Source organism: Acartia tonsa, chromosome 8 (assembly GCF_053477335.1).
Source record: "Acartia tonsa isolate MP-2025a chromosome 8, ASM5347733v1, whole genome shotgun sequence".
NCBI lineage: Eukaryota > Metazoa > Arthropoda > Copepoda > Calanoida > Acartiidae > Acartia > Acartia tonsa.
In genome coordinates this window covers 51,925,632-51,948,392 of record NC_137267.1, presented here as the reverse complement: position 1 = coordinate 51,948,392, position 22,761 = coordinate 51,925,632, and the positions used below count along the sequence as shown (strand labels likewise).

The following is a 22,761-nucleotide window of genomic DNA, read 5'->3' as shown; positions in this document are numbered from 1 at the left end:
AATTATATCGCCCATTGTCTTATCCCTTTAGATCCCTGATAGTTCATAGTTATTGTTATCATACATATATGATCACTGTGAGTCTATATAAAAAAAAACTAATATGACAACATCAACAATAGGATGGAAAAACGAACAGTAATAAACATAGATTGACTGGTTTTTAATATTTAAGAAGAATAATAAAATATTTAGAAATCTGAGCAAAAATGTAATAAAAATATGCAATTTAATAGCTTAACCATTTATGACAAATATTAAAATTTTCATTTGTTATAAATATTGTCACACAGTGTAACCATTTGTCCTACATAAACATCCTTATATTTATAGGTAATAATAGAGTAGACAAAATTGCATAGACTGTTCTAAATTATTTTGATGGGTTAGTCGCCTTTCACCCTTCTACCCCCCCCCCTTTCCCCACAAAAAAATAGCATAAAAAGTATCGAATATCAAAACAAAGTTCCCCAAGTAAATATAGAAATTTTCTACAAATTATGATATTAATACCAATTTTGTTGGCCTGGACCTTCGGCTCCATGAGTCTAACAAAACTGGAATTAATCTTACAACTTACTTCAATTTACTATCAGCGGAAAGCTGTCTATAATGCAATGCGATAAATGACTATTAACCATTTTGTGTTTGTTTGACTTTATAGTTGCGTTTGATTTAGTATAATTCTAGTATAACAATCTCTGAAGTTAAGAGAAGAAATGTTATTGTCAACTTTGGGGACTTTTAATGATTAGGATTGGTTGGTTTATTAAGTTGAGTGTCCAAAAACGTGTATCATCATTGGAATGTACATCAATTTAACGGCCATTGTCTTATCCCTTTAGATCCCTGAATATCAACTCTAGTATAACTCCAAAATCTTTAAACCTAACAGAAGTGATGTTATAAGTAACTTAATATTATGAATCCAATTTATCTTCTTGTAATCCTATAAATGTATTTATTAAACAATTTTGTAGGTATTCAGGGAGGGAGGGGACAATGGGCTGTTTATTACACTAGTCTCCAAAGTATTATAATAACATTTTCTTATTCGTTTGCTTAAGAACCTTGGTTACTTTTATAAATTTTTGATTGGTTGGTTTATTAAGTTTAGTGTCTTAACGTTTCAAATACTAATTGAAATCTACAGAAGGAGTAATTTTGTGTATCCTCATTGTGGATGTACATCAATTTATCAGCAATTGTCCTATCCCTTCAGATCTCTGTTAGGCATTGGTGAACAAATATTTGTCTTAATATTTCTATTAAAAAAGGGGAATATTAATCCTTTAGCATGTTGGTTCAAGTCCAAATATTTAATCCGGGGATCTCAAGGGATAAGACAATGACTGATAAATTGATGTATAAGATATCCCAAATGATGATTTAAAAATTACCTTTTTTGTAGATTACAGTTAGTGGCTAAAACTCTTAATTAATAACAAATCAAAATTCAAAGTATCTAAAGTTATTAAGCCAATGAATAAAAAAACTATATAAAACTTTGGAGACTAGTGTTATTAACAGTCCAATGTCCCCACCCTCCTTGGTTGGTTCGAGTTTAAACGCTTAATATTAAAATGAGTTAGTAAGTCCCTCCTTTACAAATAAGTGTACTTTGAATAACAAAATCATAGAATCAATCCCACTTTTTTAGTCTGGGCCTTTCGCCCCAGGGAGCTAACAAACCATGTTATAGTCTTATAATTTTTTATTCAATATCCACAGAAGCTGTCTATAATACGATGCAATAAAAACTAAATAACCTTTAGCTTTCATAAGTAAAAGGAAAGAAAAAAATAACGTACATATATGAACGAAGAGCGTAGGCTATCAATAACCAAAACACAATGACTACAAAGATATACACCCACAATATGATGCTGCCTTGAAAACCAAGGATTATAACATCCATAAAGAAGAAGCTCTGAACCCAGACCGAAGGGCAAACGAACAATAGCTGTTGTAAAAATTTGTATGTCTAAACAAAATTGTACATAAATTTGTTCCAAAATTGTATAAATACAGGATACAGTAAAATAAAAGGACAAACTTCCAGAGTCCATTTTTGGATTTGATTATAGAGATGCCTTACTATAATGTACCTTATTATTACAGGACGTCATACAAAGTTTCAAATCGATAAAACAATTATAACATGTCTAAATAAGCGAAAAGAAGTATCTGTATTGAACGGTCCAACAGACCCTAATCATAAAAAGCTTCACCTTTAACAATGATAGAAAGCCTATATTAACCCTAACCAAAAATGATCTATATCCGTATTTGGCCTTGTTATTTTCTCTTTCTTTACACTTCCGAAAGCTAAAATAATTATTCATCTCATTGTTTTTCCGCAGATATTAAAATAAAAAAAATAAAAGATTAAAATAGAATTCCCGGACTAACAAAACTGGTATTGAATTTTTATTAGTTGGTTCATTAAGTTGAGTGTCCAAACGTTTTAACCACTAATTGTAATCTATAGAATTTTGTGTTTCATCACTGGGGATGTACATCAATTTATTAGCCATTGTCTTATCCCTTTAGATCCCTTGATGGTGATAGTGTGCAAATATTTCTTTTTCCAATTATTGATGGGTCTGCATATGAGTGATTATCTCTATTAACAATAGACGTACTAACTAGAGTCTGCATATGAGTGATTATCTCTATTAACAATAGACGTGCTAACTAGAGTCTGCATATGAGTGATTATCTCTATTAACAATAGACGTACTAACTAGAGTCTGCATATGAGTGATTATCTCTATTAACAATAGACGTGCTAACTAGAGTCTGCATATGAGTGATTATCTTTATCAACAATAGATGCTAACTAGAGTCTGTATATAAGTGATTATCTCTTTTTACAATAGACCTTAACTAGAGTCTTCATATGAGTGATTATCTCTATTAACAATAGACGTACTAACTGAGTCTGCATATGAGTGATTATCTCTATTAACAATAGACGTTCTAACTAGAGTCTGCATATGAGTGATTATCTCTATTAACAATAGACGTACTAACTAGAGTCTGCATATGAGTGATTATCTCTATTAACAATAGACGTGCTAACTAGAGTCTGCATATGAGTGATTATCTTTATTAACAATAGACGTACTAACTAGAGTCTGCATATGAGTGATTATCTCTATTAACAATAGACGTGCTTACTATAGTCTGCATATGAGTGAATATCTCTATTAACAATAGACGTACTAACTAGAGTCTGCATATTAGGGATCGTCTCTATTAGACATTCGACCATCTTTTAAAATTCCTGAGATTTTTTGGTTAATACCAGGCAGTTTAATGCTTTAGATGGTTTTAGGCTATTTAACAGGCTTTCCTAACTATATATGTATATGCTAGGGGTGCAGCCTCTAGTAGTTCAAATTCAATTCAACTAAATATGCGAGGCTGAAATATGACATAGCCTTTTTGCCTCTCCAGGAATCTAAAGGGATAAGACAATTATCGATAAATTGATGTACATTCCAAATGATGTTACACGAAATAACCCCTTCTGTAGATTACAATTAGTGGTTAAAACGTTTGGACACTCAACTTAATATTATATGATATTCTATATTCTATGATATGTTGCCTACAACCTTTTGCCAGTCCAAAATATGATTACGCGCCCAGTAAAGACCGTAATGGCTGCAAGTTTTTAGGTCAGAGAACCACTATAATACTTTTTTGTTTGTTTTGTAGTTCGATTTCTCTTATGAGATTATTATACCCTCCTCCACAATAGTTATAAACCTTCACAGGACCTATGAGAAGGAGAACCATTTCGTTTCAGCACTTCGATCAGACAGAAACACACACACAGACATATATCATGGATCTCAACCTCCTTGATTATTATAAAGAATATATAAATTTTATTCTTGGAACTGAGATAAACTTATCAACTTCAGGTGAAAATATTTAGTATTCTCGCGAAAAAAATGCAGGGATCTAAAGGGATAAGACAATAGCTGACGAATTGATGTACATCCTCTAAGACTATACACAATATTACTCCTCCTGTAGATTACAATTAGAGGTTGAAACATTTGGACATTCAACTTAATGAACCAACCTAACTAAAAATATATATATAATAGTTTGTAAAATAATTTATTTAGATATATCTGCCAAAAACCGTTCTTAATATCTATCTATTATTAATAGTTTTCATTAAAAGTTGTATAAGAGTATCTATTTTTGTCTAAGAAAATTAATTTGTATAATTTCAACTATTTTATTACATCATACTCTTCTGTAGTGGTAAGTATACATACTATCAGGGATCTAAAGGGATAAGACAATGGCCGATAAATTGATGTATATCCCCAATGGTGATACACAAAATTACTCTTTCTGTAGATTACAATTAGTAGTTAAAACGTTAAAACTTAATGAACGAACCAATCGAAACTTAAGTCTCCAAAGTTGTTAAGCAAACGAATAAGAAAACGCTATTATAAAACTTTGGGGACTAGTGTATTAAACAGCCCAATGTCCCCTCCCTCCCTGACATACTTTGCACAGGAGTAAGGAACAATGCACTTCAAGAAACGATAATTTTTTCAATCTTTTTCTCTGTTAAAAATATTATTTATTTTTTGTAAATTTGTTACTTTATTTTTTATCCCTCATATAATAGTAACAGGATTTCTATCTTTCTGTCTGTACTAAAGGATTTTCTCCTTACATTGCAGCTTCTTATAGATCATGGTCCAGTTTATAACTATTTTGGGGGAGGGTACCAACACCCTCCCAAGAAAAAATCACTGCTACAAAAAAAAATCCTCTCCCTAATTGCTTTAACCTTTACTTATTAAAACTAGAATTTTAAAGGGGTAGTGGCGACTTTAGATCAAGTAGCTGCTAGAAATACACAAGTATTATTTTTTATTAATTTTTATCATCCCTCGTTCATGACTATAAATACATCCATTATAGATACATGTATTACTTGGAAAAATAAAATAGAAAAATGTTAAAATCTACATTAAGCTCCGCAAGATGCCACTAGTGAATTTACAAAACATTTATACCAACAGTCAAACGTCAACGACAACCAAACATTTAAATGTACAACCTTTATTTCAAAGGCCTTACTGTGCATGAGTTGCAACTGTTTTGGGCCAAAGCATTTTGTTGCACAACTGAATAAGCAGCAGTATTAACCATGAATAACATTATGTTTTTTTAAAGAGTTGTTTGCTTTGGGAATAATTGTTTTCGCGGCATTCTTTGCGCTGGTCCCCAAATTCATTGAAAATGAAATTATCCAAAATAATAAAAGTTGCTTTGGTTCTAGCACCCAATGTCAACGACAGACTCCAACCCCTATATCCCTGTTAAGAAACTGTACATAGGATGCACACAAATAAAGTATGTCATTCTAATGCAATTGTTCTCTGGTGTCCTCTAATGCATTAATGGCCAATTTTTAGCAACTTTTTTTGCCAGCAATTTAGCAAATTGTTGCTGATTGATCCAGAGCTCTCTCTTACACAACACACAATGGGGGACAGGTTAATTGCAGATGAATATGAATTTTTCCTCTAATATTTTTTTTTGTAAAATTTGAATGGTAAATCCTTTTATATCTGTTTGTCTATTTGTACTCTCGATATACTCCTTTACAGTGAAGCTTTTAATAGGTCCTAGGAATGTTTTAGCTATTTTGTTCCCTCCCTCCCAGATCTCAACTCAATAGTTTAAATAAGGGATCTAAAGGGCTAATATAATGGCCAATTAATTGATGTACATTAAGGTGGGTCGATTTTGGACATTTTTTTTCTGAGGCCAAAGCGGGGATCTGCAAATGATTTGTAGGAGTATAATACACCTCTGGATGATTTAAAAGCTATCCTAAGTCCTAAAACCGCTGACAACCAGACATTCAATTGTATAGCCATTTGTAAATGGGAGTCAAAAATTTATTGAATCAGAACTATTGCTTGATGGTGCTCCCAGGAAAGGCATTAAGGAGTAGAATCAGGAACTTTTGACCGTTTCAAAAAATCTTGTTCCTAGCCTGAGAAAATCTAAAAAACCTCTACAAATTGGACAATTCTCAATAAACCCTTTAAAAATGTGTTTTTTAGTGATTTCTAAGGCTAGGAACGAGATATTTTGAAACATACAAAAGTTCCTGATTCAGCTCCTCAAGGCCTTTCCAGGGAGCACCATGAAGCTATAGTTCTGATTCAAAAAAAATTTTGAATGTTGTCTTTGCATATTAATAAGTAATCAAATATATTTTTTAGTGGTCGCGTTCTAAAACTCAATTTTTTAAAATTCTTTTTTGGTCCGAAATGTTTTAAAGGATAATTTTATCTTTTGCATATCCCCGCTTTGTCTAATTCCGATATGAACCCGCCCTAATGTACATCCCAAATGATGATAAAATAATTATCCCTTCTATTGATTACATATAGTGGTTGGAACGTTTGGACATTCAACTTAATGAATCAACCAATCAAAATTGAATAAATGGCCCCAAAGTTGTTAAGTCTACAAATAAGGGAACGTTATTATAAAACATGTAATAAACAGGCCAATGTCCCCTCCCTCCCTAAATTTAATCACTTGATTTTTGCTCAAAATTATTATCCCTTGTGTCCGTGTGTTATGACAAACATAAATAACTGAGACAAATTTAATAAATGACATAATTTCCTAATATTTCTACTATAAAATTCACTAAAGGAAAACTTATGCAGATTCTTATGGTAGTGGCTTATAAATGTCGTCTTTTTTCAGTGAAATTAATGATAAGGAATTTACAATCTCTTGTCCGTGTGTTATGACAAATATAAATAACTGAGACAAATTTAATAATGACATAATTTCCCGATATTTCTACTATAAAATTCACTAAAGGAAAATTTATGCAGATTCTTATGGTTGTGACTTATAAATGTCGTCTTTTACAATGAAATCCAAATAATGATAAGGAATTTACAATCTCTTGTCCGTGTGTTCTATGACAAATATAAATAACTGAGTATTAAACGTTACAAAGACTGAGCAAATAAGCGTGTTCATCTTTATTGTTCAAATCCTTTCAAAGACAAATATATTTTCAGACTTTTAAAAAAGTGAAGCTTTTCTCTAAGTAGGATAGGTCCGTCCGTCCGTATGTAGGGAAAGGTTAGCTCTTAAGTTAGTTTAGATATGTTAGATTTGTCCTATCGATTTCAATCTTTGCATGATGATTCCTATAACAGTTAGGAAGCGTAGGAACTCGTTACCAGAAAGTCCGTATATTATTTAATTTAAAACACGTTTACCCTTTAAAAAAAAACTATGTGATATAATCATCCTCTTTATCTGATTTTTGGTATGTCCTTTATCATTATCCTGTATTTGAGTGTTTATGGATTTTGTCATCCTTGTTTTTGAAGTCTTTTCACACAAAAATAAAAGCTATTATGCTTTTAAAAATTCAAGGAAATGACACCTAGAAAAAAATCCGACATTTTCCTTATTTAACAACAAGATATTAAAAAAACCTTACATGATAAATTTTGAATGGTAGAAAAATTGGAAACAAAATAGTACATCTTATGATTTTTATTTTAGTATTCGTAGAAATTTGATGCTATTGATGATTTTTTAGTTTGGCTGAGAACCGGTTCTAATCCAGCAGATATTAATCGGTTTGGAAGCTATACTGGAAAACAGTTTTCCTCTCCGCAAAATACAATAGACAGATGAACTTCAATTTGAAATCTAACAATGTAAGAGGGTTATATAAATGGATGTAGAATATACCTGGATACTATGACAAAGGAAAAATTGTTAATTCAGGTTGCTATTTTTCTGTCATTTATTGGTCAGTTCGTTTATACAGTATAATGAAAGGGGATTAGAAAAGGGGTTGAATTTGTCGTTTTATTAGCCCGCTACAAGTTTCAATATATGAGAGTACATAAAATCTGGTGGAATAATAGTAAATCCATTGTTATATATTGTTACTAGCGGCTTCGCCCCTAGCCTCTAGGGGCTTTGCCCCAAGAGGTAATTAAATAAAAATAAAAAAATAAGTACCCCCACTACTTTCTAATTAAAAAAAAAAAAAAATGGGGGGGATTGTTTTGTTTTTTGGGGGGTTTGGAATGTCCCACCCCCTAAGAAAATAGCCTAAAACCACCACAGGACCAGTAGGTATATACCCTAAAGAGTAGAATCCGATCGGTTCATTGGTTACCGTGATCCTAAGGGATAGACAGACGGACAGACATCAAGCTACTTTGTATTATAGATTGGTCAAGGAAAAGCAAAAAATAAAACAAGACAAACAAAAAAATAAAGTTAAAATACCAAGTGAGTAAAAACAGTAGGTACATTGTTATAATACATCTCTAAACAGTAATCTTTTTTTAGGCCGTTGAGCAACAAATTTATTTACAATTTTGTTTTAAAATTATACATTTAACTTATGCTGAACCAATCAGTTTTGAAACTATACATGTGTTAATGCTCGTTTGTCCTACCGTTTCAGGGCTTCGCTTTTATGGATGTTGTCATCCTTGTTATATAAGGATTAATGTTTTTTGTATGTATATGTGTTGTGTTATGTGCATGTGTGTGTGTGTAAGTGTGTGAGTGTGTATGTGTATGTGAGTGTATGTGTGTTTGTGTGTATGTATGTGTATATATATGTGTTTGTGTCTGTGTGTATGTATATGAGGTATATTGTTGCAAGGTCTAAATCCTTTTAGATTATCATATTCATAACTTATCATTATTGTCTTACTAGAAAAGGATGAAGGGATAGACAAGCAAATAAAAATAGATAAAAACCTTGCTGAATAAAGCAGTCCGACCACCCTGGGTGGTTTAAAGTTAATTATGCTCCATAATGATGGTAACGTTGACAAGAAGTTTCAGCTTTCTTTCTTATATAGGAGCACAGAAAATCACGTTTCTCTCATAACGTTTTAGACGGACATTTCAAATTATAGAGTAGCTTCGCTAGTATTGTAGACAATTTTTGAAGCAAAATTCTTTGTTTTATGGATATGTGCTTGTACAAATCACTGTTAAAATATAGTTAAATCTTAAAATCAATTAGCAGTAAGCTTTTTTTGAAGCAAAATATGTTGGAAATTGCTTGCCCGACATAAATCTGAGGATGGTTTTGGGCAATTCAATTTTTAAACTAAAGCCTTAGGATGGTGTTTTTCCATCTTTTCTTTTTTAAAACATTGTGCCCCTATATGCTAAGATCGCAGCCGCTAGTGTAGATATTAAAGTAAAATAATAGAGGGAGCAAGAGCTATATGTAACTATACAGTATACACACAGGTCAGATACCCTGTGCCGACGTTTAATTGGTTTTTTGAATATCAGCCAATAGCGTCGGAAATATTAACACAGCCAAGTCGCTACAACAGAGCAGAAAGCAATTTGCTAGCAGGCAAAAAAGGTCCCCACCACTTTATCCATGATTATATTATACACATTTATACCTCTATCTAGAAGTTAAACCAAGATATGGATCTATTTAATAGAGTTAGATAGATAGAGTAACATATTCATCTTTTTTGATTTTGCCAATAAATTGATTTACATTCCCAATGATGTTACACAAAATAACCCCTTCTGTAGATTACAATTAGTAGTTGAAACGTTTGGACACTCAACCTAATGAACCAACCACTCAAAATTCAATAAAAGTCCTCAAGGTTATTAAGCCAACGAATAAGAAAACATTATTTCAAAAGTTTGGGGACTAGTATGATAAACAACCAAATGATCCCTTCAACCCTGTATATATTTGGTTCTTTCTAATTTTTAGTCTTAAAAAACTCTAATTTAACTCTACTATATTAATATAAATAAAGGAAAATATGTAATTTCTTAAATAAACTCTTTCCACTTTATAGTAGTATTATGAATTTTATCTTTATTACAGTTTAACTTTAGAATAGCATGTGATACAACTTTATTTAGATTATAAAGACTCTAATTTGAACTCTAATATTTTTTTCAAATAAAGAGGAATATGTTATTTCTTAATTAAACTCTTCCCACTTTAGAGTAGTGTTATGAATTTTATCTTTTTGTTAGTTTAACTTTAAAATAACATTTAATACAACATTATTAAGATTATAAAAACTCTAATTAACTCTACTATTTTCTTATAAATAAAGGGGAATATGTAATTTCTTAAATAAACTCTCCTCACTTTATAGTAGTATTATGAGTTGTATGTTTAGGTTAGTTTAACTTTAGAATAGCAGTTAATACAACATTATTAAGATTTAAAAACTCTAATTTAACTCTACTATTTTGATATAAATAAAGGGGAATATGTAATTTCTTAAATAAACTCTTCGTAGTAGCATTATGAAATGTATCTTTATGCTAGATTAACTTTAGAATAGCATGTGATACAACTATATTATGATTATAAAGACTCTAATTTATACTCTATTATTTTAATTTTTATATAAATAAATGGGAATATGTAATTTAATAAATAAACTTTTATAATAGTGATATGAAATGTATCTTTTGGTTAGTTTAACTTTAGAATAGCATTTAATACAACTTTTTCTGATTAAAAAAATTCTAATTGAACTCTACTATTTTTATATAAATAAAAGGGGAATATGTAATTTCTTAAATAAACTCCTCCTACTTTATAGTAGTGATATGAATTGTATCTTTATGTTAGTTTAACTTTAGAATGAAATAATACACGGCAGCGATGCTGAAAAGAGACTATCCAAGGAAAAACACACAGCTCAATTTGTAGGAATATATTTCGATTAAATCACATCTAATCCTTGTCAACCTTCTATTATTCTTTACTGTACAAAGGTTTGTTTAAAGGTTAACTTTAGAATAACATTTAATACAATTTTATTAAGATTTTAAAAACTCTTCTTTAAATCTTCTGTTATTATATTAATAAAGGGGAATATGTAATTTCTTAAATAAACTCTTCCCACTTTATAGTAGTACTAGCGGCTACGCCCCTAGAGGCCTCTATGGGGCACTTGAGGGGGGAGTCGAATTTAATAACCCATTTTCTTATTTTAGATTTTAAAAGAAAAAGTAAAAAAAATATTTTGGGGGGTGGAAATTTTTTTTTTTTCGGGGGGGGGGAGGGTCCCCTTCATCATTTTAAATTTTAGTTAAAAAATTTAATTTTTTTGGGGGGGGGGTATTTTTCATTTTTAGGGGGGTGTCCCACCCCCCAAGAAAATAGTTATAAACCTTCCTGGGACCTATGAGAAGCTACCCTGTTAAGGAGAACCCGATCAGTTCAGCGGTTAGCGAGATCCTTCGATCAGACACACAGATACACAAACATCCTGTTACTTTAGTATAAGGACTAGCGGCTACGCCCCTAGAGGCCTCTAGTGGCACTTTAAATGTTTTGGTGTGTTAAAGTTAATTTTTTATGTGCGATACCAACTTATTTGACGTTGAAGTCTCCCCTAAATTTTTAAAAATTTCGATTTTTTTGTCATTTCTCTTGGGAGGGTGGTGGTACCCTCCCCCAAAATAGTTATAAACCTTCCCGGGACTTATGAGAAGCTACCCTGTTAAGGAGAACCCGATCGGTTCAGCGGTTAGCGAGATCCTTCGGTACAGACACACAGACACACAGATACACACACAGACATCCTGTTACTTTAGTATAAGGATTATGAATTGTTTTTTTATGTTAGATTAACTTTAGAATAGCATTTAATACAACTTTATTATGATTTTAATGAAATTTAATGAACTATTTTTATATAAATAAAGGGGAATATGTAATTTCTTAAATAAACTCTTCCCACTCTATAGTAGTACTAGCGGCTTCGCCCCTAGCCTCTAGGGGCTTTGCCCCAAGAGGTATAATTACATCTTTTATTACTTACCCAGCAGAACGGATCGCAATTTTTCGCACCTACCCAGCAGGAAAACATTTTCTCGTTTAAATAACGAATTCGCAAAATTCGTAAAAAAAATAGTCTAATGTGTTCTCAAGAAAATTACTACTGGTGCTGCTCATAGTCTAATGTGTTCTCAAGAAAATTATTTTTTTTGTGGGGGGGGTAAATTTTCATTTTTGGGGGGGTTGGGGGTATCCAACCCCCCAAGAAAATAGCTTAAAACCACCACAGGACCGATAGGTATATACCCTAAAGAGTAGAATCCAATCGGTTCAATGGTTACAGAGATCTTAAGCTTCAGACGGACGGACAGACATCAAGCTACTTTGTATTATAGATTATGAATTGTATGTTTAGGTTAGTTTAACTTTAGAATAGCATTTGATACAACTATATTAAGAATATAAAAACTCTAATTTAACCTCTATTATTTATCTAAATTAATGGGAATATGTAATTTCTTAAATAATTTATAGTAATGTTATGAATTGTATTTTATGACAGTTTAACTTTAAAATAGCATGTGATACAACTTAAACTATTAAGATTATAAAAACTCTAATTTAAATCTACTATTTTGATATAACTAAACAGGAAATCTAAAATCTAAATCGGGAAATCTAAATTTTATCTTTATTCTAGTTTAACTTTAGAATAGCAGTTGATACAACATTATCAAGATTATAAAAACTCTAATTTAACTCTACTATTTTGATATAAATAAAGGGGAATATGTAATTTCTTAAATAAACTCTTCCCATTTTATAGTAGTGATATAATTTGTATCTTTATGCTAGTTTAACTTTAGAATAACATTTGATACAACTTTATTAAGATTATAAAAACTCTTATTTAGCTCTACTATTTTTATATAAATATTAAGGAAATATGTAATTTCTTAAATAAACTCTTCCTACTTTATAGTAGTGATATGAATTGTATCTTTATGCTGGGTTAACTTTATAATAGCAGTCTATAAACATTTTTAACATTACCATTACATTACCTACCAATAAGAATTTATACTTGTTTGTTTTTAATAGTTTATTCTTTATTTTTTGTATTTTTGTCTTTGAGAAAAAACTCTAATTTAAACTCTACTATTTTTATATTTAAATAAAGGGGAATATGTAATTTCTTAATTAACCCTTAACGGTCGGGGGGGGGGGGGCGTTGAACGCCCCCCCATCCGGTTTTTTCTATCTCATTTTCTGTGTGTGAAAGATAAAGAGCCCAAACTGCTTGACTTTTTAAGTATGGGTATGACACATAACTGAGAGTTGGAATTTTTTTAATATCTCCATCCTGGCGGGCACAGGATGCCAGCAAACCTGGCAGGGTCATCCAGGTAAAGAACAAAAATTTGTTTTTGATTTAAACAAAGCATTTTATCTTACCAAAATACTAAAATATCCTCTAGTAGTACATCCTCATATTAAATACAGGTGTTCAAGTCAATTTCAGGTTCCAGGTATGATTCTGCAGGTCCTGATCCTCCAGGTCTCCAGAAATCTTTAAAATGCTCCTGTGGCCGCAATTTTTGACTTAGAGACTTCAAATTTTAAACTTAAGCTTTTCTTACATGTCTACATAATGTAATAAAATTTCATAAAGATCCGCCGCCGTTTTCCAGCCGACCGCCGACTGCGGCGGCTGGCAGCTGCCAAGTACAGCTGTGGCCGCTGAAACTTATGTTTTGATATTTCAAATATAAAATTTAAATAAAATAAACATTTTCTGCCAAAAAAAATTTTCTTCTAGCTTTAAAAATAAAAAAATTACAGCCGTTTGAAATTTTTAAGTAAAAAAGGACCTAAAAACAAAGGTTGTTAAATAAAAGGGTGAAGGAAGCGGAAATTGACCTTGACTTACTTAAGGTCGGAAATTCACCATAACACAGGGGACTTGCACAAAAATTTTTAGCCCTCTAGCTCTAATAGGAACTGAGATAATGAGGGAGGGCGTTAAACGCCCCCCCCCCCCCCCCCCCGACTGATTAAGGTGCGGCAAGGGGCCCGACTGTTAAGGGTTAAATGTATTTTTATGATAGTTTAACTTTATAATAATATTTAATACTTTATTCAGATATCAAATAATTACTTTATATGTTTAGGAAATTTACGAGAAAAATTTTCTATTGCTGATACTCTTTAAATGCTGCAATTCCGTCTGATTAATCGTCCGCTAGCTAATAAATAAAGACGTCCCTACTGCTACTATGTCATTGTCAGATGCGCGAATGCTAATTGACTAAACATATTAACTAATTTTAAAAAATGTTTAAAAAAACTATTAATATTTTAATTTTGTTTTTATATATTCGCATCTTAGGCTTGTAATTGTATTTAAGGACTTTGTGACCTTATAAATAAAACAGAAGAAAAAACTTATGTATTAACTTTTAAGAAAGTTAATACTAATATGTCATAACATAACTTTTGACATTTTTTCCGCTTTGTTTTAAAGTAACATTTGTTGCAGGGATCTAAAGAGAAAAGGCAATGGCCAATAAATTGATGTACATCCCCAATGATGATACACAAAGTTACCCCTTCTGTAGATTACAATTAGTGGTGGAAACAGTTGCGACATTCATCTCAATAAACCAACCACTATAATCTAATAAAATCCCCCTAAAATCCTAAGCCAACGATTAAGAAATCGTTATAATAAAACTTTGGGGACAAGTATAATAAACAACCCTATGTCCCCTCCCTCCCTGGTTTCCAAGTAACATTTGTTGTTTATCCTTAGTTTATACTTAAACAAACATATTTTAGTTTTGCAGTTCTACCCTCTTTGATCTTACATATTTTCTTTAAAAACAATCTTATTGTGTGTATGTTGTGTGTGTTTGTGTCCCCAAAATGTGCATGATAAAGATTGGACGGTTTTTAAATTTAGCAGCCTGCATGAAATATTGACATTATTCGTCATTTTATCTAATTTAACCAAGGCGAGGCTAGAATAATCTTTTTTTCGCATAGTTCACAGAAATGGTTTAGACACGCTCTAGGGGCACTTGATGGAAGGGAGTTGAATTTAATAACCCAATTTTTTATTTTAGTTTTAAAATAAACAAGGATGACAACATCCATAAAAGTGAAGCTCTGAAATGGAAGGACAAACGAACATTAACACTTGTAGATTGTCAGAACTGAATTAGCAGAATATTAATGCATTAGTACAAACAATATTTTAAGTAAACTTGTTGCAAAACTGCATAAATAGATGATACTGTTTAAGTACATACTTACATTTTGGACTTGTTTATAGAGATGCTTTGTTATATCATTGTACCTTGTTGTAATAGGAATCAGTTTTCAAAAAAATCAGAAGAATCGGATAATTTTAACGTACAAAAATTTGTTGTCAAAAAAGTTAAAAATCGACATGTTCAAATGGACGTACGGACATTCTGATATTGATTATAGAGTTGCCACGCTTTCTAAATTGTACCTAACTACTACAGGAATCATCGTGCAAAGTTTGAAATCGATAAGACAATTCTAACCTGTTTAAATTAACGAAAAGAGCTAACTCTCTGTGACAGACGTACGGACGGACCGACTCTAATTATAGAAAAGCTTCGGTTTTAAAAAATATTAAATAAATTTGGGGCCGGGGGGTATTTTATTTTGGTGGGAAAAGGCTTATTTTTTGAGGGGCTATTTCTCTTGGGAGGAGGTTTTATCCTAACTTAAAATAGTTATAAACCTTCCCAGGACCTATGAGAACCTACCCTGTAAAGAAGAACCACATTGGTTCAGCGGTTAGCGAGATCCTTCGGTACAAACAAACAAAACAGACAGACAGAGAGATATCCTGTAAATTTATTATATGGATATCCTTTTTGTGAATATGTAACTACTGTAATATGCAAAAAGCAAGATGCAATTTCATTGTCAACTTAGAAACAAATGTTTTTTTTTAGGCTTTCTCTCCTTATGAATTGACTAATTAAATAGATATCCAAAATTTTTAGGAAGGATGCATTCTTTTGATTGTCCTAAAAGTATTTTCTTTTCTCACTATTATCCCATTTTATTTCAACAGCTTCGCATAACGCAGAAAATGGTATTTACTTACGGACTATTATCAACCCCAATGTGAGAATGGGTCAATCAGAGAGGTGCAGAAAGGGGGTGTATTCACTCCCCTGGCAACATTAATGCGAGGTGGATATACCCTCTTAATCCTCTCGATTTTGGTTAGAGGTGCGTTTAAAAATTTTAAAAATATTGTGAAAAAACTTCATACTCAAAAACATTGTCCAATGAAAACATCCAATAATGATAAAGCTAATCTTTCTAGTGCTCCGTGTAAAAATGTCTATTTCAAATAATCTATTCTCATAAAATTGTTCCTTAAAAAAACACTTTGATTTTCCCCATAGGCAGCAGCGTGATATGTCACACCTTTACAGCATTTCTGTGTTTTTTTTTTTCGAGGACTTTTAAAGAATATATTTTATGGAGTGTATTCATTCAAAAGTCAAATGTTTCTTTTTGCGTAATTGTTATTATTTTTTCCGAAACCGATTGATATCCGCTGGGATTAAAACCGGTTCTCTGTCATAATAATTATTAATGTATAGCATAGTATTACAGATACTTTTCCACGAATAAGAATCATAAAATTAACACTACTTTTTTTTAGTTTATTAGCAAAATTTATAATTGACCTTACTATTAAAATTTATTCAATAACATTAAAAGCTTGGTAACTGTGCTACTTTTTTGGATAAGTAAAATTAAAATATATTTTGTGTTAAATTAATAACCAGATCACGTAATAATAAGCGAAGATTCATGATTTCTAAAGGATGGAGACAGTTTTAAAATAAATTTTTACTATTCGTTGGCTTAAGAACTTTAGGGACTTTTATTGAATTTTGATTGGTTGGTTCGTTAAGTTAAGTGTCCAAACGTTTTTAGGACTAATTTTAATTTACTGAAGAAGTTAATTTGTGTACCATCAATGGGGATGTACACCAATTTATCGACCATTGTCTTATCCCTTTAGATCCCTGGATCTTTTAGTATGGCTGAGAACCGGTTCTAATCCAGCGGATATTAATGGGTTTCAAAGCCATATAGAAAATATACTTCTGTGTTGATTAAAAAATCAATAATCAGATCACGTAATAATAAGCACAGAGTCATGATGATTTCCCTAAGGTATTTTAGTGAAAATATAAGGATACACCCAAATTTGATATATATCAGAGTTAGGGATAACTTTTTCAAGAATCTTGGGTCCTTGTATTTAAAATGGTAGTAATGTAGTAACAAAAATAGAATTAAACCATCCAAACTCTTAAATTTAAAAGTAAAATAGTCTAAAACCAGTCTAGGACATAAATGAAGGTGTCCTAAAAAGGAGAACTTAAAATTGAATTTTTGAGCTTTAGCCAAAAAAACTTACTTCTGTATAGTATAGGGTTAGACCTCTTCCCTTATCAATATAAAGAACACAGCATTTTTGACGAACAGACAAAGTGCATTATACAGTGAATTCTCTACCTAAAATACCTTACTTTTACTCTTTATAAATAACTATTTTTAACAAACGTGTTCTCTGTTAATTTTGTATGTAAATTAATGTATAAAAAGTGTGTTGTGCACCTATTGGCAAGAGACAAATTATAATACATTAGATAATTAATTTTCCAGTGTGGCTTCGAAACCGATTAATATCCGTTGTATAGCATCGGATTATATCCACTTTTTTATTAATCATAAGAAGAAATAAGTTTTTTAGCCCATGTCTTCGGCGAAAAGCTGTTTTTAATACGATGCGTTAAATAACTGATTTAAAAATAAGCACTCTCAGGAAAAGCAAAAGAAAATTCTTTGCTGATGTTCAGAGACTAATATAGTCACGAAAAGTTTAATGTTTTAAACTTATGGGACTATTCTATTTATTTTCATTAACTTTATCTTTATTATTGAAAAAAGATTTTGCAATATAGATAAATATGTTAATAACAAATGATAATGATATATGGGATATAACAAGGATGACAACATCCATAAGTAGCGAAGCATAAAATCTATTATGAAATAGACAAAACGAGAAAGTGAGTTATAGAGCAGATTATCTGGTATCATAACAAAGAAAAGAAAGAGAGAGGATATGCAAAAACTTAAAATCACGAAAATAAGATTTTTGTCTTTGAAAGTTTTTTTTTTAAAGCAGACTACCATCAATTTCATCAATTTTTTATACCTAATAGTTCATTATGGTGCATAATGAAGGGAATACTGGCAAGAAGTTTCAGCCATGTATCTTTTGCAGGAGCAGAGAAAATATGTTCTAAAAAGTGAAAGAGGCTATAAAGCTGCTTAAAAGCAGTCCGATACAAATCTTTCATACTTAATTATGCTCAATATAGATGGGAATGTTGACAAGAAGTTTCAGCTTTCTATATTTTATAGGAGCCGAGAAAATCACGTTTCCCCCTAAACGTTTCAGACAAACATACATACGGACAGACAGACATTTCAAATTATATAGTAGCTTCGCTACTAAAAAAATGTATTAATGATTATGCTAATAGCTTATGTATATGTATATACATCATTTTAAAAAGCATATTTTCTATAATTAGGGTCGGTCCGTCCGTACGTCCGTTACGGTTAGCTCTTGTATTGTAGATTTAAACAGGTTATAATTGTCCTATCGATTTCAAACTTTGAATGCTGATTCTTATAACAGTTAAGTATGACTTAGAAAGCGCATCAAATGTCCTTACGTCCATAAAAAAGCAGATTTTTTACTCCTTAAAAAACAAATTTTTGTATGTTAAAATTATTCTATTCGTCTGATTTTTTTAATACTGATTTCTATTACAAAAAGGTACAATGTTATAAGCAAAGCATCTTTATAATCAAGTCCTAAAAACGTCAGTATCATGTATTTAATCAGTTTTGAAACAAATTTACTTACAATTTTGTATAGACTTATGCAATAATATTCAGTTTATTAAGTTATGACACTCTGCAAGTGATAATGATCGTTTGTCCTTCCATTTCAGAGATTTGCTTTTATGGATGTTGTCATCCTTGTTATATTATTATATGAGAAAAATAAAATCATAAACGAAACATGGACAATTAGTCCACAAATATTAAGATATTTAAAGGGATGAGACAATGGCCGATAAATCGATGTTCATCCCCAAAAGGATACACAAAATTACCCCTTATGTAGATTGTAAATAGTAGTTAAAAGTTAATACTTAACTTAACTAACCAACCAAAATTCAAATAAATCTCCAAAGTTGTTAAGCCAACGAATAGAAATCGTTTTTATAAAAGTTCAATGGATACGATGATATCTATATTAACAATGGATACATTATTACTTGGATCTTACACAATATTTTCCCCTGTAACTATTTTCTAAATCCATTATTTTCCCAGATTTTTTATGATGATTGGTAAAGAAGATACGATGATATGTATATTAACAAATATCCCTTTTATATGATTGATTATATTTACTAGATGCTGCTGGTATATTAATAATATATTCATTGCATTCATTTTAGTAGAGAAGCTACTCTATTTTTCTCTTTGTCTGTCCGTACGTCCGTACGTCCGAAAGTCAGTGATTTCCCTTTCAAGCACAAACATGACGCCTCCCTCCCCTCATTTATAAAATGAATGAATTATAAATATTGGGGAGAAAGGATGATGCAAGCCTCTGTAAAGAATCCTAAACCTGCGGGGCCTATACCCGTTGTTCCCTAAAATTTGAGAAAATCATAAAAACGTAAAAATCTAGGAATCGATCTAGCACCCCAAAAAAACATACAGATGGACAAAACAATGCATATATTAGATGGGCATATGTAATGGGAATCTTCACTAAAAATGTCAGCTGTCTATCTTTTATAGGAGCTGAGAAAATCACTTTCCCCCAAAACGTTTCTTACGGACATACGGACATTTCAATATATAGAGTAGCTTCTCTACTAAAAATGATAAATAATCACTGTGTATTCCTGCTAAAAGAAGCCTAATTTTTTAAACGAAAACGATAAAATGTTTATATTTTCTGCCAAGTCATCTAAAAGTTTAGGAACGTAAAACTAATTTTTCTAAAATTTACCGCCAATTAGGTAATTCTTTATATATCTTTATTAAATCAACGTTTTTTCTACATTTTAGAAGATCGCAAGTTTAAGCATGTACATTTAATTAAAGGTCATCTATGTTTATTGTTTATGGATGAAAAATTTAATTCCTTTTAAGGGAATCTTTACATAGGTCCTGGGATGGTATTACGCTATTTCATAATTCATATTTACGACTTGAGATGGTTTTATGATTTTTAGTAGCGAAGCTACTCTATAATTCACAATGGCCTTCCGTCTGTCCGTCCGTCCGTAATTAATGAATTGGGGGAAACATGATTTTCTCGGCTCCTATAAAAGATAGAGAGCTGAAATTTTTTGACAACATTCCCATCATTAAGGAGCACAATTAACTATAACACATCAATGGCGGTCGGACTGCTTTTTAGCAGGTTTTAGGCTATTTTTTATATTTTCCAAATTTTCCCCATATCTTTGGTGTTTATGGTCCGATTTTCAAAATTTTTTCAGTTAAAGATATCAAAATTAAATTTCCCGTCATTTGAAGAAAACAACAATGACGGTCAGACTGCCTTTTTGTAGGTTTTTGGCTATTTTTATATTTTTCACATTTTTCCCCATATCTTTGGTGTTTATGGTCCGATTTTCGAAATTTTTCAGTTAAAGCTATCAAAATTAAATTTCCTGTCGTTTGAAGAAAATAACAATGACAGTCAGACTGCCTTTTTGCAGGTTTTTGGCTATTTTTATATTTTTCACATTTTCACCCATATCTTTGGTGTTTATGGTCCAATTTTCATAAATTTTTCAGTAAAAGATATAAAAATTAAATTTCTGGCCTTTTAAGAAAAGAAACAATGGCGGCCAAACTGCCTTTTAGCAGGTTTTTGGCTATAATTATGTGTTGATATATTTCCCCATATCTTTGGCATTTTTGGTACAATTTTAAACTTTTTTGCATTAACAGTTTCAAAATATTTTTTCCCATTATTATGTGCATCTAGTATGTAATTTACTTTAACCATCTTCATCATACAAAAAAAACAAGGTTTCATGTTTATTTTCTCCAATAAATCTATTATTGATTTTAATAAATACACTTTAAATCTACTTCTATGTATTCCCATCCACAATTTTTGTGCTTCGCTACTTATGGATGTTGTCATCCTTGTTTCAAATAGAGTCCCTAAATGTTAGGAGCGTAGCCAATAGTTGTAAATACTGCATACAAATTTTAAATTCAGGCTATTTGTTTTTTTATACAATTTTTATAAAAAGGAACAATTTTATATTTGAATCTAAAACTATTTTCAACTGGTTAAAATAAGGATACCACCCATCCACCCCTTTAACACCATCTCCTTTCCTCCCCGCCTACTGGATGAATAAACTGACCAATTAATGATGTCAATATTAGCATCCTTAATTGACGACAAATTTTCCCCTGTCAATATTCCCCCTTATTATATATCCATTTTCTAAATGCTTTGATAAAATATAAAAAATACAAAAAATTTGACTTACCCAAGTTCCATAATGTATGAGGAAATATGTCACAAACCAATCACAGAATCACAAACTTGTCAACCAATCACAAATAAGCACTTTATAACTATTTTTCTTTTGGTATTATATTTATGTCATTTCACTTCTTGTAGAACATTTATTTATTTATACATTCACATTTCTTTCTTCCTTTAAGGTTAAGTACAGTTAGGGCTTTCAAAGATTTCAAATAATGAAAAAAAATTATGAATAAATATGCAATTTAAGCTTTTTATCACCCTTTCTTGAATTTTAAAAGGTTCATGTAGTTTTGTTAGTCTATGATGCTGTCCATAATACGATGCAATAAATAACCATTACTTCTAGTCATAATAATTGTACATAAACAGCGTTAAACAAATATCTTTTTCGCAGATTAATCTTTGAAAGTCCTAACTGTATAATATATTATAACACTTGACTGGGAAAGGGTAGAGCTGTTAGATCTGAGGGGGGACGGGGGGGGGGCACTAATCTAATAATGAAATCAACGTCACTTTAGATCTTGTATTCAGGCGTTGCTGCACATAATTCTTTTATATATTAGATTGTATTCAGGCACTATGCATGTTAGTTTCCAATCTTTTTTAGTTTGGCACAAGGTCACTGTTCTATATGTGATGAGGTTATACAATAAACTCTCACTTTTTGTAGTACAAAACGAATCGATTTACATTTTATCTGAAAAAGAAATATGAAAATAGATATAGTGTGGTATTCGGCAACCGTGAGCCATGCCTATGGCACCCCTGACCGGGGTTCGGGGAAGGGCCAACGGCCCTCCCCCGAGTCCTGGGGAAGGGGTCTGCCGACCCCCTCCCTATGTCTAAAATTAATGATTGAATCTGACAAGCTTTATTATGGTTAAAACTGTATTGTTAATTCCCCCACCCTTTCCAGGGATGGGGGATCATTATTGCCCAAACTGACTATTGTATATGTATTATAATGCTTTTATGTTATGATTATTTATTCCTATCTGTGTATTTATTGTTTGTTGTATATAGCTTTAGTACCCTTTAGACCTTCAATAAAGTGACAACTGAAATAGATGTTGATTATTATTTAGTGAATGCTAGAGAAGCGTAGCTTCTCTATAGTAAGGTGTCCACGTCTGTTCACACTGCCGTAATCTAATTGAACTCCGGTGTCTGCCATTTATCCTCGGCGGATACCACAACTTTTGGTGACAGCTGT

The 22,761-nt window shown here is 31.3% G+C and overlaps 1 protein-coding gene across 1 annotated transcript in view; it reads right to left on the bottom strand.

Moving 5' to 3' along the window:
• The window catches only part of LOC145326674 (uncharacterized), a 94,046-nt gene extending 72,338 nt beyond the window's left edge, over positions 1-21,708 (bottom strand). The window contains exon 1 of the mRNA XM_080170040.1: positions 21,544-21,708. Within this exon, the coding sequence (XP_080026166.1) occupies positions 21,544-21,554 (11 nt within the window). The 5' untranslated portion in view covers positions 21,555-21,708. The remainder of the gene's footprint in view (positions 1-21,543) is intronic.
• Positions 21,709-22,761: the final 1,053 nt, after the last annotated feature.